The sequence below is a fragment of the Crinia signifera genome, chromosome 1, assembly GCF_055691185.1.
Source record: "Crinia signifera chromosome 1, ASM5569118v1, whole genome shotgun sequence".
Taxonomy (NCBI): Eukaryota; Metazoa; Chordata; class Amphibia; order Anura; family Myobatrachidae; genus Crinia; species Crinia signifera.
The window spans coordinates 440,293,996-440,309,067 of record NC_139217.1 but is presented as its reverse complement, the minus strand read 5'-3'; the positions used below and the strand labels follow the sequence as shown (position 1 = coordinate 440,309,067).

Sequence of the window (15,072 nt, the reverse complement as noted above, 5' to 3'; positions counted from 1 at the left end):
ACAAATTTGCATGAATTGTATTAAGTTTCTTATATAGCGCAGCATATTCCATTGCGCTTTACAAAAGGAGACCGTGATACAACAAACGGTATTTACAGGCAGTCAAAAGGTAGGAGGGCCCTGCTCTCAAGCTTACAATCTATAGGGAAATAGGCATTGATACATAAGGATAGATAATGTATTCCTTATTGCATTCCACCAAAATGCAAAGGTTCCTGGTGTGCTGTAAGATCTGGTGACCCAGCAGTTTGGCCTTGGCTCAGGAGGATGGAAAATGTGAAAAAGTGGATGTGTGGACTGTGCAGTGGGCATCTGATTAGATAGGATCGGTATATGAAGGTTAAGTGGCTGGTACTGGAATTTGATATGCTTGCCTGAAGAGGTGAGTTTTCAGGGAACGCCTATAGGGTTGGAGACTAGAGGAGAATCTTATTGTGCTTGGGAGGGCATTCCACAGAGGAAGAAAGTCCTGCAATCAGGAATGGGAGCGAGTAATGAGTGATGCATATCTTGGGAGAAGCGTAGAGGTCGTGTTGGAAGATATTTTGAGATGAGAAGAATGAATGACCGTTTTATCTGTTTTGACACTTGGAAGCAAACAAATGATTGTCATTTTGCTCCCATAAATCACGTTACAATATTTCGATTCCAACCAGCAAATTAGTTGGACATATCTTAAAATGTATGGCTAGCTTAATATCATGAGGAAGTCCCAAGACCGTCACTGTGCAGTAAATGGTGAGGGGAAATGGTCCAATTGGTATACCTTTGCTTAAATGGGAATGAAGTAATAACTCTTTTGTCTTTCTGTAGGAATATCCTTTTATATTGGATGCGTTTCAGAGAGAGGCCATTTTGTGCATTGATAACAATCAGTCTGTCCTGGTGTCTGCCCACACATCGGCTGGAAAAACCGTCTGTGCCGAGTATGTACCGCTCTTTATCTTCTCGCTGTCTACATAGATTACACAACCTATCGTTTGTTCCTGGGGAAAATAGAACCGGAGTTGTCTGGGATACGGTCATTGGGTCACCAGCAAGTTGTTGGACAGTCATGCTGGGTTTCCCAACCTGCTTCCACAGACAGACAGACATCCTCACAATATGATCTATTGCAGTGGTAGCCAACTCCAGTCCTCGAGAGCTACCAACAGTTCACTTTTTCCAGCTCACCTCACAGGTGCACTCATTACTGACTGACATATTGTAAAAGATCCACAGGTGGAGCTAATTACTTCACTTGTGATTCTGTGAGGAGCTCTGGGAAACAGTAAAGCTGGCCATACATCAGAAAGATCGATCTTAAGATCGATTGCGCTCATGATTGTGTACAATTTCCCTTGAAATCCACCGCAGTCCTTGGTGGTTTTTGGACACACAATCTACACACAATCGATCATACAATCAATCATACAATCCATCTACTGCATGATTGTGTACACAAGATGTGCACACAATCAGTCATACAATCCATCTGCTGATTGATTGTATGATTATGTACACAAGATGTGCATACAATCTGCATACAATCCATCTTACAATCAATTGAGATTGTATGATTGGGTACAATATCTTTCTGATGTATGGCCACCTTAACTGTTGGTAGCTCTTGAGCACTGGAGTTGTCTACCACAGATCTATTGGGAAAATTTGAGGATTAAATTCAAGAACTGATATGAACTCATTAGTTACCAGCCCATAAAAATGACGCAACAACATAGCAATAATGTCAATGCTCAAATGGAGCAACACCTGAATTGCTCCTTCTGGCCCCATCTAGTGGTCACTGGCATGCAAAACACCTGAATTCCCCCATATAGGTGATGGAGCAGCCTTGGCGTTTATTATATGGAATTGATCTGAAAAAAAAAAAGTTAATTCCCCTTGGTGGCGCTGCATTCTGCTGTAATGTTACCAAATATTTTTTTGCGCCAACCCGTTAGAAGCCACAGATTTATTTTCATAGTTTGTACTATTAATCATTCAGTGCTTCCACCAGGCTATTTAACCTTCCCACAAATAAGCTTTTATGTCTCCTACTCACTGTAGCATTTTGTTGCTCTTTCCACGCCAGATACTCCATAGCGCTGGCTCTGCGAGAGAAGCAGAGAGTCATCTTCACCAGTCCCATTAAAGCTCTGAGTAACCAGAAATACAGAGAGATGTACGAAGAATTTCAAGATGTTGGTTTAATGACTGGAGATGTAACAATCAACCCTACTGCATCCTGCCTGGTTATGACAACAGAGGTACATACAATATATTATGGGGAACCTTTATAGTATTTCCCCACTTGCTCCTGTGCCTCAGTGGTGGTGTATGATATACAGTCTTGTCTTCTCATCTGCAGATTTTGCGAAGCATGTTATACAGAGGCTCGGAAGTCATGCGTGAAGTTGCCTGGGTCATATTTGATGAGATTCATTACATGCGAGACGCTGGTGTGTATTAGTGTATGGTGATGGTAGTGTAACCTTCATCAGCTAATGTACTGTACCTGCACTTAATGTATTTTACTCTGTCCTCTTGTGGCTGTGATTACAAGGGGACTGGGAACTAATTGCACACATATAGAAAATATAGTCATTTTGTGTGCGGCGATAACACCTAAGCACAGATGTAGCACCTCTCATATGGCTGGGTCCTGGCGATTCTATCGCTACTCGCCAGGACCCGCCATCAGACAGAAGGGGGGGGGGGGGCGCACACACGAGATCCCTAACCTTGTCTATCTCCCTGAAGCGGAGACAGGCAGGGATTCCGCTCCCCGCCGCCGAGAGACTGGAATGCTCCCGTGTCCCCATAAGATGGAGCTCCTCTCCATCAGCTCTTGCCAGCAGAGGGGATCTGGCGAGGGCTGGCGCTAAATGAGAGGCGCTCCATCTGTATTTCTTAAGCAGTATCTGGTTTTTGTAACCAATCGCTCAGCAGCTTCCATACATCATGACCATTCTAACAGGATTAAATGGCAGTGACTTTAGTAGTTAGATGGCAGTAGATTCGTCACCTACAAGTAAGTGTAGAATATTACAGATATGGAAGGTCCAGGGAACGTCTCGATGAGTGTAAAACCAAACAATAGGATTAACAGGGGCATACGTATACTAATGCAGCAGGTTTGAAAATGTGACAGTTAGTAATGACTACAGCTATGCACCAGCTAGGTGATCTGGGACATGTGACAGTTAGTAATGACTACAGCTGTGCACCAGCTAGGTGATCTGGGACATGTGACCGTTAGTAATGACTACAGCTGTGCAGCAGCTAGGTGATCTGGGTCATGTGACAGTTAGTAATGACTACAGCTGTGCACCAGGTAGGGGATCTGGGACATGTGACAGTTAGTAATGACTACAGCTGTGCACCAGCTAGGTGATCTGGGTCATGTGACAGTTAGTAATGACTACAGCTGTGCACCAGCTAGGTGATCTGGGACATGTGACAGTTAGTAATGACTACAGCTGTGCACCAGCTAGGTGATCTGGGTCATGTGACAGTTAGTAATGACTACAGCTGTGCACCAGGTAGGGGATCTGGAAAATGTTGACCGTTGGTAGATTACGAGGACCGGTTCGGCCACCCCTGGCTTATCGCATGCAAGCTCCAGAAATTAGTGCTCAAACAATTCTATCCTGATCTCCTGTTTTTATACAAATGAAACCAGTATAATACTATGTAAAATGAATAGTTCCTTACATAGATGTTCTGGTGTATAAACACGCAGTAGATTGCTGAGATAACGTAAAACATTCTCAATGCTATTTAAACCTATTCTGTATTCAGTTTGTGTTCAGATGGCTGTTCTGCTCGAGAAGTTGCTGTAAATAAAGCTCCTCTGTCCTTTTTATATAGTAGAGAGTTTATATTTTCCTTTATATGTGTCAGATAAGAGATGTTGATGAATCTCCTTTCCATCTTCCCCCACCAGAGAGAGGAGTTGTCTGGGAGGAAACCATCATTCTTCTGCCAGACAACGTGCATTACGTATTCCTCTCTGCCACCATTCCTAATGCTCGTCAGTTTGCTGAATGGATCTGCCACCTCCACAAGCAGGTAAGTTCATGCTGACCTATGGTACAATAGCTGCTGCTTAGTAGGTGTGTAGCATTTCATTTGGCAATGCTGCAGTATTCATGTAAAACCAGTAGATGGCAGCAAAGGGTTACCATAATTTCTCCTTCGGGAGACATCAGGGGCCACAGCGTTACAGTGGGTAGTAAGGAGATGGGAGAGCACCAGCACCCTAGAGGTTAAACTTGAACTGCCTCCCAGGCAGCCGGGCTCCTCCCCTCCTCTACCCCGCCTCCAGGCCAGGAAGCTCAGTTTTTTCGGGTGCTGGCAGGAGCCAGATGCACCTAATAGAGGGGCTGCTATTTAGCAGCCTAACTTGATTTTTATATTTTATTTTTCATTTTTCTTTTACACTGACTTGTGTCAGTGACAGAGCAGCAGCACTGGGGGTCTGCACAGACACCTGCGCTGCTGCTCCATCACCCGGGTCCGGAGCTGCATCGCCACTCGAGGGTGGGGACCTGCAGCGGCCCCCGGGCACTGGGGAGCCACAGCCGCCACCGGACGCCGGGGACCTGACAAAGGTAACGCGCTCCCCGCTGGGAGCGCGCGCGATTGCGCTTGCTGGGCATTGCGGCTGCAGCAGTTCGGCGGGGGGGACCGCCGACTGCGCTGACAAGCGGACGGCTGGTTCGCCACCCGCTCCCGCTGGACCACCAGGGAAACGGTTTGTGGGCAGCGGCGCCAGGTATGCGGGGCCGCCCGGTAGCGCCGGACCCCTGCCATTTTTACCTGCGCCGCATGTGGACACCTCCCTGGGGGCCATTTGTCAGCAGGGGGAGAAGGCTCCCCCCACATCAGCCTCTCCACCCGGGGACAGTAGGCAGGGAACTGTGTTTATCACACAGAGAGTTCCCGCCACTGAGATCCCTTACTGCCTGCCTGCAACATGTGAGGAGGGACACGGAGGAGCTCATAGCCACCCGGAGTTCCACTCCTTCACTGCCAGGTCATTTGGGCATGTCCCCCCTGTACCCCTCCTTCGGGACACGGTACAGTACTGTGCTCTGAAAGGAGCCTTGTGCCATTAATTGCATTGCCCTTGTATGCTGCATTGTTTGTTAACAGTTTAGCTGCCTGTCAGTTTAATCTGTGTTACACTGTACTATATGGCCATGTATTGCTGGTTAGGTCATGCTGACTTAACATGTGTGGAGGGACACAGAGAGCTTATCAAGCCACTCTGGGGTTCCACTCCTTCACTGCCTGGGCTCCCCTGTAATAATCTCCTACAGGAGTCAGGTTACAGAGCAGACAGAGTTCAAACTGTGGGCACAGCAGAGCCAAGTGCAACATTGTATCCTGTGAATTAACACCATCACTGCCTGTCGGAAGCATAAAGGACAGAGCGGATGGTGTAATGGTTAGCATTGCTGCATCACAGTGCAGAGGTCATGGGTTCCATTCCCAACATGACCCAAACTGTGCAGTTATCTGCCTGTCAGATACAAGCTGGCTGTCAGATGCAGACTGCGTTGTCTGTACCATATAGACTGCCAGTATATCCACTGCACCTGTATATATAACTGCACTGTATGTCTATATCACTGCTTTGTATGTCTATTACAAGCTGGCTCAGATGCATACTGCATTGTCTGTACCGTATAGACTGCCGGTCTATATCACGGCAGCTGTCTATTGTATGTATATCACTGCACTGTCTATATCACTGCATTGTATGTATATCACAGGCTGGCTGTGCACTGTGTAACACTATCACTGCCTGTCAGAAAGGCTGCCTGCCAATGATTGCTATATGTGCCTAGTACTAGCTTACTGCGTACTGTGGGGGCAGCACAGCTCGGGTCGTGGGTTCAATTCCCACTATGACCCTAACTGTGCAGAGTTTGTACGTTCTCTCCGTGTTTTAGTGGGGTTACTCCGTGTACTCCGGTTTCTTCCCACAATGCAAAATTTAAAACAGAAGTATGCTGTGTTAGCCGTACATATGGGCCAAATGTCTACGCCACCGCAAGGTATACGTAGTACCAGCTTACAGTGTATGGCTTGAACACTATCTCTGTTGGTCAGAGAATACTGTGTTAGCGGTACCATATAGGCTACCCGCCTATTCTATGGCATTGTATGCCTTCTATACTTGTAGTACATTGTCTTACCTGTGCTTTAGCAGCCGGTTCACAGTGCTATAATACTGCAACGTCTTCCAGGAGTCCCAGTGACTCTGGGGCTCCGGCGCGGATGTCTTGTACATCCTGTAATGTTGGCCTATGCCCCCATTACTAGTACAGTACGGCTTATACGCAGGCTGCTACAATGCCTGGGCGATGCCCACAGGTACAGCCTCCTCTAGAAAACAGGAGCCTGCTTGGGCCACGTTCTTTACTCCGTTGCCGGTGCAGCTAGTAGCAGTAGCAGCCTCATCCCTTGGCTGAGTGCTTATCTGCCTCCAGACAAGGTCCCCAGAAATGCCGTCCCCATCCTTGGCGGGTGTAGCTCCCCGCACAGTGGAAGCGCTCTGTACCTGCAGGTAGACGCAGATACCCCCGTCATCCAGACTCCTCCGTCAGCAGACACAGAGAGGAGGACACCTGGGATTAGCATTGTCTAGAGGGGACCGTCGACGACGGTATGGAAGATGGGGGGCCTGTGATAAGGTGAATCCCCCCCACCTCGTCTTGAGGTGCCGACCTTGGTCTCAGCTGTCAAATAGGTCCTTACCTTAAACGACCCCGCTGAGCCGCCTACACCTTTGGGTGTCTCCCTAGGTGTTTTCTGGGTTTATTCCGTAAATCTGTGAACTCGACTAAGGTCATCAGTTGGGAGATTCCTAACAGGAAGTTTAGCTTGCCATCGGCGGTTTCCCTTCCTTTTACCCCCTTCCACAGGAGGACATAGTCCCCTGGGAGACCTGTCCCTAAAGTGGACGCACTCCTGCCCCAGGCATCTGCTTGGGTGGCTAAGGCCTTAGTTGCGTGAGCAACTTCTCTCACAGCGGACGCTGCATAAGGGGTGTCGGAGGAAACCCTGCTGCCTTCTATTGAGTATCAGGTGACACTTTACCTGGGGGTGACGGCTCTAGAAATTACACCAATCGCCTCCAGAGGGTCACCCTCGGCCATAGCTGCACACACATACCAGTGTCTGTGCTCTTGGAAGGCCTGAACTCAAAGTCCCTTTTGAGGGTTCCTTTTTATTTGGGCCAGTGCCAAATATGGGGGCTGGTTTAGATACCATTCGGCAGAGGATATCCCTTCTGGGGGATTGCCATCTGGCTCTACAGTCCAGGATCAGACATCTCTTGTCCCCCTGGCAGGTGTCTGTGCATGCCTGCGTGGGGTCCCTGGGGTTGGTGGATCGGCCTTCGAATTGGCAGAATAGGCTCAGTTCCATACCAACCCTCTACAATACTGTCCAAGGAGCAGCACGGATAGTGTAGTGGTTAACATTACTGCTTCACTGCGCTGAGGTCATGGGTTCGATTCCCACCATGGCCCTAACTGTGCGGAGTTTGTATATTCTCCCCAGACTTGCATGGGTTTACTCCTGGTACTCCGGTTTCCTCCCACAATATCCATGCCCAGAAGTTCGCCTGGTCTCCAGCAGGGCCCCCCTTTCCTGGGGGCTTCTGGACGGGACCTCGCTACTGGAGCCATGCATGCTAGCCTCCCGTGTTTGGGGGGTGGTCACTTCTCAAAGGTCGTTCCAGGGTCTCTGGACCACTCTAGTGGCCCAGCCCTCCATCATCGTCCTCGAACTAAAGACAATCTTCCGGGCAGTCCGCTTGGCGGAACCCTAACTTAGGGGTTGGCCGGTGCAAGTCCAGTCGGACATTGCGACAAGGGTGGCATATGTTAACCACCAGGGTGGCACTAGTTGTCAGCCCACTATGACAGAAGCATCCGGCATCTTTCAGAGATGATCCCTGCTTTTTCAGAAATTTTTATCCTGGTAGTCCAGAATTGGGTGGCGGTCTTCCTCGGCCGTCAGACCTGTGATGCCGACGACTTGACCCCCCTTAGAGTGATGTTTCAGATGCTGGTACAACGGTGGGGCCCAACCGAGGTGGCCTTGACAGCCTCTCGCCATACCCTCAAACCACCACTGTGCGGGTCCTGGTCTTGCGACCCGGAGGGGGGGCTTGCCTGGTAGACGCCCTGTCCGCTCCGTGGCCGTCCACACTGATGGCGCCTTTCCACCACTTTCCTCCTTTTGCGAATGTCTCGCAAGCTGAAGCTGGAGGGCGGCACATTGATTCTGGTTGCTCCACCTTGGCCCAGACGGATCTGGTTTTCGGATCTGCAGTCAGTAGCCCCTCCTATTCGCTTACCCCTGGACACAGGCAGGCTCTCATGGTCCGCCTCTCTCTTTCGGCTTTGAGGCACTTGGCTTTGACGGGGTGGCTGTTGAGACCTCCCGGGTAAGACCCAGCGGGTTTCACTCCACCATGCTCAGGGCGAGGAAACCTCCCTAGATGGGGTGTACCATCGCATATGGAGGGCTTACTTTTCCTGCTGCGAACCCTACGCTTCAGATTCCGGGACTTACTACCTGGCTAGGGTTCTGTTCTACTTGCAGAAGGGTCTGGAGGCTGGGTTGCGTTGATCATCTTTAAAGGTTCGGATTTCAGCCTTGCACATCTTGTTCTGTCGACGGGTGGCCCTGTCGACGGATGTCTGTACATTCCTGCAGGATGTCTTGCATATCCAGCCTCCCTTAGTTACCCCAGTTGCCCCCTGGGATCTCTCTAATCCTGACTTCTTCAGGGCCCACCTTTTGTGCCCTTGCGGTCGGTGGACCTGTGTTGACTCGCCTGGAAGATTGTTTCCTTGTTGGCGATAGCTTTGGCCAGGGGAGTCTCTGACCTGTCAGCTCTGTCCTGTAAGTCCTTGGTTCTTGGTTATAACCGGGCGGTTTTTCCTACCGTCCCTTCTCAACTACCTTAAGTGGTGTCCGGCTTTCAGGTCAACCAGGACATTATTGTTCCGGCATTTAGACAGTCTGTTGTTACTACGGCTTGGTCCTCCTTGGACGTTGTCCGGCCGGGGCGTATTTATGTGCTATGTGCACCGTTCTAGGCTGTTGCACTAGTCAGACTCTCTCTCTCTCTTTGTACTATATGGTGTTCGGATGAGAGGGTGGCCCGCCTCTACGCAAACTACTGCCCGCTAGAGTCGCTCTGGCAGGCATATTTGGACACCTCCCTCCCGGTTCCAGCAGGGATTCAGGCACATTCCGTTAGGTCTGTGGAGGTGTCCTGGGCTGTAAGAGGCGGTGCTAAAGTTGAGCAAATTTGCAGGGCGGCGACTTGGTCGTCCGCCATTACTGTCTTGCGTTTTTACGCTTTTGACACGTTTGCCTCCCAGGACTCGGCCTTTGGCCAGAGTGTGTTGGCTGCGGCACAGGCGCGTCCCCACCCATAGGTGGCTGCTTTAGGACGTCCCACTGTAACGCTGTGGCCCCTGATGTCTCCCGAAGGAGAAAATGAGATTTATGTCTTACCTGGTAAATCTCTTTCTTCGAGGACATCAGGGGCCACAGGGATCCCTCCCTGCCGCGCCTGCTTTACTTCCGTTATGGTTAAGTTATGATTATGTTATATTATCCCTCGGTTGAGGGTACTAACATGTTCAGAATGTGTTTCTGTGCGGTGCTTCTCTTCCTTCTATCTTGTCTCCTGCCTTGGCTTGTTAAAAAAACTGAGCTTCCTGGCCTGGAGGCGGGGTAGAGGAGGGGAGGAGCCCGGCTGCCTGGGAGGCAGTTCAAGTTTAACCTCTAGGGTGCTGGTGCTCTCCCATCTCCTTACTACCCACTGTAACGCTGTGGGCCCCTGATGTCCTCGAAGAAAGAGATTTACCAGGTAAGACATAAATCTCATTATTATCTATATGAGCATAGTTAAGGTGGCCATACATCTGAAAGATATTGTACCCAATCATACAATCTCAATTGATTTTAACATGGATTGTATGCAGATTGTGTGTATACAATCACACAATCTCCCCGGCCCCGGGAGATTGGTGTATTGGTCCTCTGATCTGACGTGCTGCACGTAAGATCAACTGGGATTGGGGGCAGATTGGATGTGCTTTTAAGGGCATGCAATCTGTCATTAGATGGATCATACAACCAGAGTCATGTGACACTCCCTCCCTGACTAGCAGAGAAGAGAGGTGCAGCTTCCAGGCGGCCTGTGGCAGTGAAGATGCTGGGAGTTGCAGAAGTTTCCAAGTAGCAGACGGGCGGGCGGCTGAAGAGAGCGGTGGATGTCCTTTTGCACAATTCTGTCACTAATCTGAAAACCGTTTTCAGAGGATTGCTGCAGTCGGGCTATTTAATAATGACATAACACAGCAGATGTGAGCAGATTGGTAGTTGCTGGCAAACCTGTAAATTAAAAAAATAAATAAAACAATGGATTTTTGGTACTCCGTATCCTTTTGATCCTAGTAGGCCAGCCCCCTATTTAAATGAAGCTTCAATCATATAATCATGCAGCAGACGAATTGTGAGTACATTGTGTGTCTAAAAACCAACAAGGACTGTCGGGGATTTCAAGGGAATTGTACACAATCCTGTTTGTGAACAGTCTTTAGACCGGTCTTTCTGATGTATGGCCAGCTTTACATTTATGCATCTTTTCAGTAGATTGTACACTTGGCTGCTCTAAGCGGCAGCTGGAAGTAGAATTATGGTAGTGGTCACTCTAGAAATGTTCTAGATAAATACATTTGGTGTAGAACAGCTTAATTATGCAATACTTTGATTAGTTTCTCTACTGTACCTGTAAAGGAAGGAGATCATACGTCTGTATGTCACAGGTGTGTTAGGTTGCCAAAGATCGATTTCCCCCCCCCCCCCCCCCCCCCCCCATCCTTTGTTATAATGTTATTTATCTTCCTATGTCACAGGTGTGTTAGGTTGCCAAAGATCGATTTCCCCCCCCCCCCCCCATCCTTTGTTATAATGTTATTTATCTTCCTAAACGATGTATTTTATTTTGTTTTTAGCCATGCCATGTCATCTACACAGACTATCGTCCTACCCCCTTACAGCATTACATATTCCCAGCAGGGGGCGATGGACTGCATCTTGTTGTGGATGAGAATGTAAGTTGGTAATGCTTTGCTTTAGAGTTCTCCCATAAGAGTACGCCTCCCATAAGACATCTAATAGTTTTTAATGCTCCTGTGGCTTTGTCTTTATTGTGTGTCAGGGGGATTTCGAGAAGACAACTTTAATACAGCAATGCAAGTCCTGAGAGACTCAGGGGAGTTGTCCAAAGGTGACCAAAAAGGACGTAAAGGTGGAACTAAAGGTACAGATTAAAGATACAGATTCTCTACTGAAATTCCTTCATTTAGTTTTTCATTATTGTAATAATATATTTTTTGTGGTTCCTTTCTAATTGTCTGACTATATGCAATATAGAGCAATGTGCTGATATTAAAAAAAAAAGTCGGGGGGGGGGGGGGGGGTTGGGCTGGGACTATCCAATCACGGATTCCGACAGTTGGAATCCCGGCCGTTTCCGACGGCTTCCAACAGTACATCGTTAGTCGGAATGCAATGTACCGAGTGTCGGAAAATCCGTAATTTCTCCAAAACTGTTTCAACCAAACGGTCCAGTCTGACAGCCTTCAATGCTGTCGGTATTGGTAGCATTGAATGTGTGAGTGCCAATATTTCCCCTGTCGGGAATTAAGTGTATGTGCAGGTGCACATCAGCTATTATGATGTATAGCTTCCTTGGAACTAAATTACCAACCACGTCAGCAGGTCTGACACTTTAATAGTACTTAGGCTGATTTTGTTACACCCTTTCCTCCTTCCCCCCCCCCCCCCCCCCATTTTCTCCCTTGTACCTCTTGTCTGGGTAAAGGGCACAAGTGCCAGATGCGAACCCTTTGTAAATGCTTGCAGTGTGAATTTGCGCAGTTTTCGTTATGCAAACTGGGTTGTTCGCCACCTTCCTACCTAGGTGCTCCTGGTCCTCCCCGTTAGCCACCATCCTACCTAGGTGCTCCTGGTCCTCCCCGTTAGCCACCATCCTACCTAGGTGCTCCTGGTCCTCCCCGTTAGCCACCATCCTACCTAGGTGCTCCTGGTCCTCCCCGTTCGCCACCATCCTACCTAGGTGCTCCTGGTCCTCCCCGTTAGCCACCATCCTACCTAGGTGCTCCTGGTCATCCCCGTTCGCCACCATCCTACCTAGGTGCTCCTGGTCCTCCCCGTTAGCCACCATCCTACCTAGGTGCTCCTGGTCATCCCCGTTCGCCACCTTCTTACCTAGGTGCTCCTGGTCATCCCTGTTCGCCACCTTCCTACCTAGGTGCTATTACATTAGTGATGGCTAACCTTGACTCTCCAGCTGTTGTTGAACCACACATCCCAGCATGCCCTGCATCCGTTTCATCATGGCCAAAAATGGTCAAGGTTAGCCATCCTAGAGTAAAGCTGAATTGTCTCCCATCACCTGCGTCTTCTCTTCACAGGACCCTCTAATGTGTTCAAGATTGTGAAGATGATCATGGAGCGGAACTTCCAACCTGTCATTATTTTTAGCTTCAGCAAGAAGGAATGCGAGGCCTACGCTCTGCAGATGTCTAAGCTGGACTTCAATTCAGGTATATTGTATATCAGTTAATGCATTTCGCATATGAATAAGGACGTTTAGCAGACTTGTTTTATCTGGGTTTTTTGTTTATTTACTAAATAAACCCATGGATGGTATTTATCCTAAAATTAGGAATAACAATAGGAACCAATGTTGGTGAGCAGTAGAGCCAGCTTAACAAAGCGTTATAACCGGCTTCCTTTCTACTTTCCTAAATCTGGGGAATAAGAAGAATATCTTATGCGCTTTTGTCTTTATTAAAAAAAAAAAAAAAAAACAATATATCTGTAAAACAATGGGGATATTCAATCTTGGGTCACAACTGTCGAGCTGGCCCGACAGCCGTGACCCTGTTCTGGGTCTGCTCGACTGAGAATTTGCAGGCAGGATTCAATGTCCCGCCTGCAGTGGGACGAGAAGGGGGCGTGGCCGGGAAGAGGCGAGCTGACGTCACTTCCCAGCCGTTCTTGGCAGACCAAGCCTGACTGCTTGTGAAGTTGTGCTCGTTATGTTAAGATCCCTGTTCAATGCTGTCAGGGAAGACAGCATTGAATAGGGCCCGCAGCCATCCCCCCCCCCCCCCCCCCCCCCCAATCGGGAAATGGCTGCGGTGGAGATTGAATACACACACACACACACACACCCCCAATGTGTCTCTTCATGTTATTTCCACCACATGTTAATGTTCCCTTGTCACCTGCAGATGAGGAGAAGAAGATGGTGGAGGAGGTGTTCAATAACGCCATAGATTGCCTGTCTGATGAAGATAAGAAGCTCCCACAGGTTAGGTGCCTGGTCTATCATCAGCAAATTGGTTTTGTAGACTCCTTTTGGATATAGCTGCGCTCATTGGAGCTGCAATATGGCCGCTAGTGCACCCGAAACTTGTATACGCTACGCTGTGTCATGCACCGGCCAATGCTTTTCAATGAGTTGTGTGCGCGATGTTGACGCACAAGCATGGTGGCAGGTATGCGATTTTTCACTGCGCAAGTCGCACCTGCCACATGGCGGCTGCTCAATGAGCATGTCTGTATCTGTACTTGTAGCTGTTAGTGATAACATTAACATTTTTTTATTTTCCCATACAAGAGTGCTGTTTATGGAATATAAAGTCATGCTGCAAATGTGAGTTTATTGTAACAGTATAAAGCCTTTTAAAGTGCGATGACATTGCCCATAGCAAACAATTACTTTCTACCTATAATTTTTAAAGATAAATGCTACCTCAAAGCTTGTTGGTTGCTATAGGCAACATCTAGACTTGGGCACTCTTCTGAAGGCTTGATACATCTCCTTCTTTGTCCCGTGTACTCTGTTGCTCTCCTGGAACATGCTGGAATATTAGGCTCCTCCTACTGTCCCATGTACTATGTTGCTCTCCTGGAGAATGCTGGAATATTAGGCTCCTCCTACTAGAGCAGCAGAGAGACATTGACCACATTGCAGGCTTGCTGTGTAGTAATGCACAGTGCTTTGTGCGTAGGGTCAAGGCTAGTGATGTGACATCATCTCTGGTGACCCCAGGATCAGGTTTGTGAACTGACCGTTTAAGCGCAATGTTATGCTAGAATATTACTGTATACATAATGTTAATAATTGGGACATTGTCTGTAATGGAGTGGATAGGTAATATAGTGTAAGAGGTAAGGAGGCGTCCTTCACCCACTGGCTGCACCCTGTAAATACGTCAATGAGGTATGGATAAAACAATTAGCTCTTTATGAAGCTATAATGCTGGTGACTACTTAGCTGCTTTCTGATCTGCAGCATGACCGAGTGTTCTTTCTGCTTTCGTAGGTGGAACACGTGCTGCCCCTTCTGAAGCGAGGTATAGGCATACATCATGGTGGGCTGCTTCCTATTCTAAAGGAGACCATAGAGATCCTCTTCTCTGAGGGTTTGCTTAAGGTAACAGTATGAGCGTGTTGGAGGAGATGCATCAGTAATTGTCTTTGTCCTCGCTGTGGCATTATGGCCATAGATGCCTTGAGTTTTGGCTACTACATAGATAATCTCCTCTGTGACCATTCACACTGAAGAGTGTTAAACTAATTCCATTGGTGTCCCTTGAAGACCGACCTCTGCCATTCCTACAGATCTCATATAGCTAAACGGCCCCAATGTCGGCTACTCCGCATGTACAGCAATTGCTGTCCACAAGATCACTGTTCCTGGCCATGCCGCAGAATTTCCGCCCCTCCCTGCTCCGCCCTCAGTGTGTATACAGGTTGTTGTTATGTTTTCGAGTTGTATTCAGATGTTTTGTATTAAACCTTTTTCATTTCTCAACAGGCTTTGTTCGCCACAGAGACATTTGCTATGGGAATTAACATGCCGGCCAGGACCGTCTTGTTCACCAATGCCAGAAAGTTTGATGGCAAGGACTTCCGCTGGGTGATTATTACACACATTGCATTTTTCGT

General features: G+C 48.3%; 1 protein-coding gene across 1 annotated transcript in view; it reads left to right on the top strand.

Moving 5' to 3' along the window:
* MTREX (Mtr4 exosome RNA helicase) overlaps nt 1-15,072 on the top strand; it is a 63,351-nt gene that overhangs the window by 6,261 nt on the left and 42,018 nt on the right. The window contains 10 exon segments of the mRNA XM_083153661.1: nt 814-926; nt 2,075-2,249; nt 2,351-2,441; nt 3,929-4,053; nt 11,040-11,142; nt 11,246-11,347; nt 12,525-12,656; nt 13,350-13,429; nt 14,447-14,557; nt 14,942-15,043. Of these exon segments, the coding sequence (XP_083009787.1) occupies nt 814-926; nt 2,075-2,249; nt 2,351-2,441; nt 3,929-4,053; nt 11,040-11,142; nt 11,246-11,347; nt 12,525-12,656; nt 13,350-13,429; nt 14,447-14,557; nt 14,942-15,043 (1,134 nt within the window).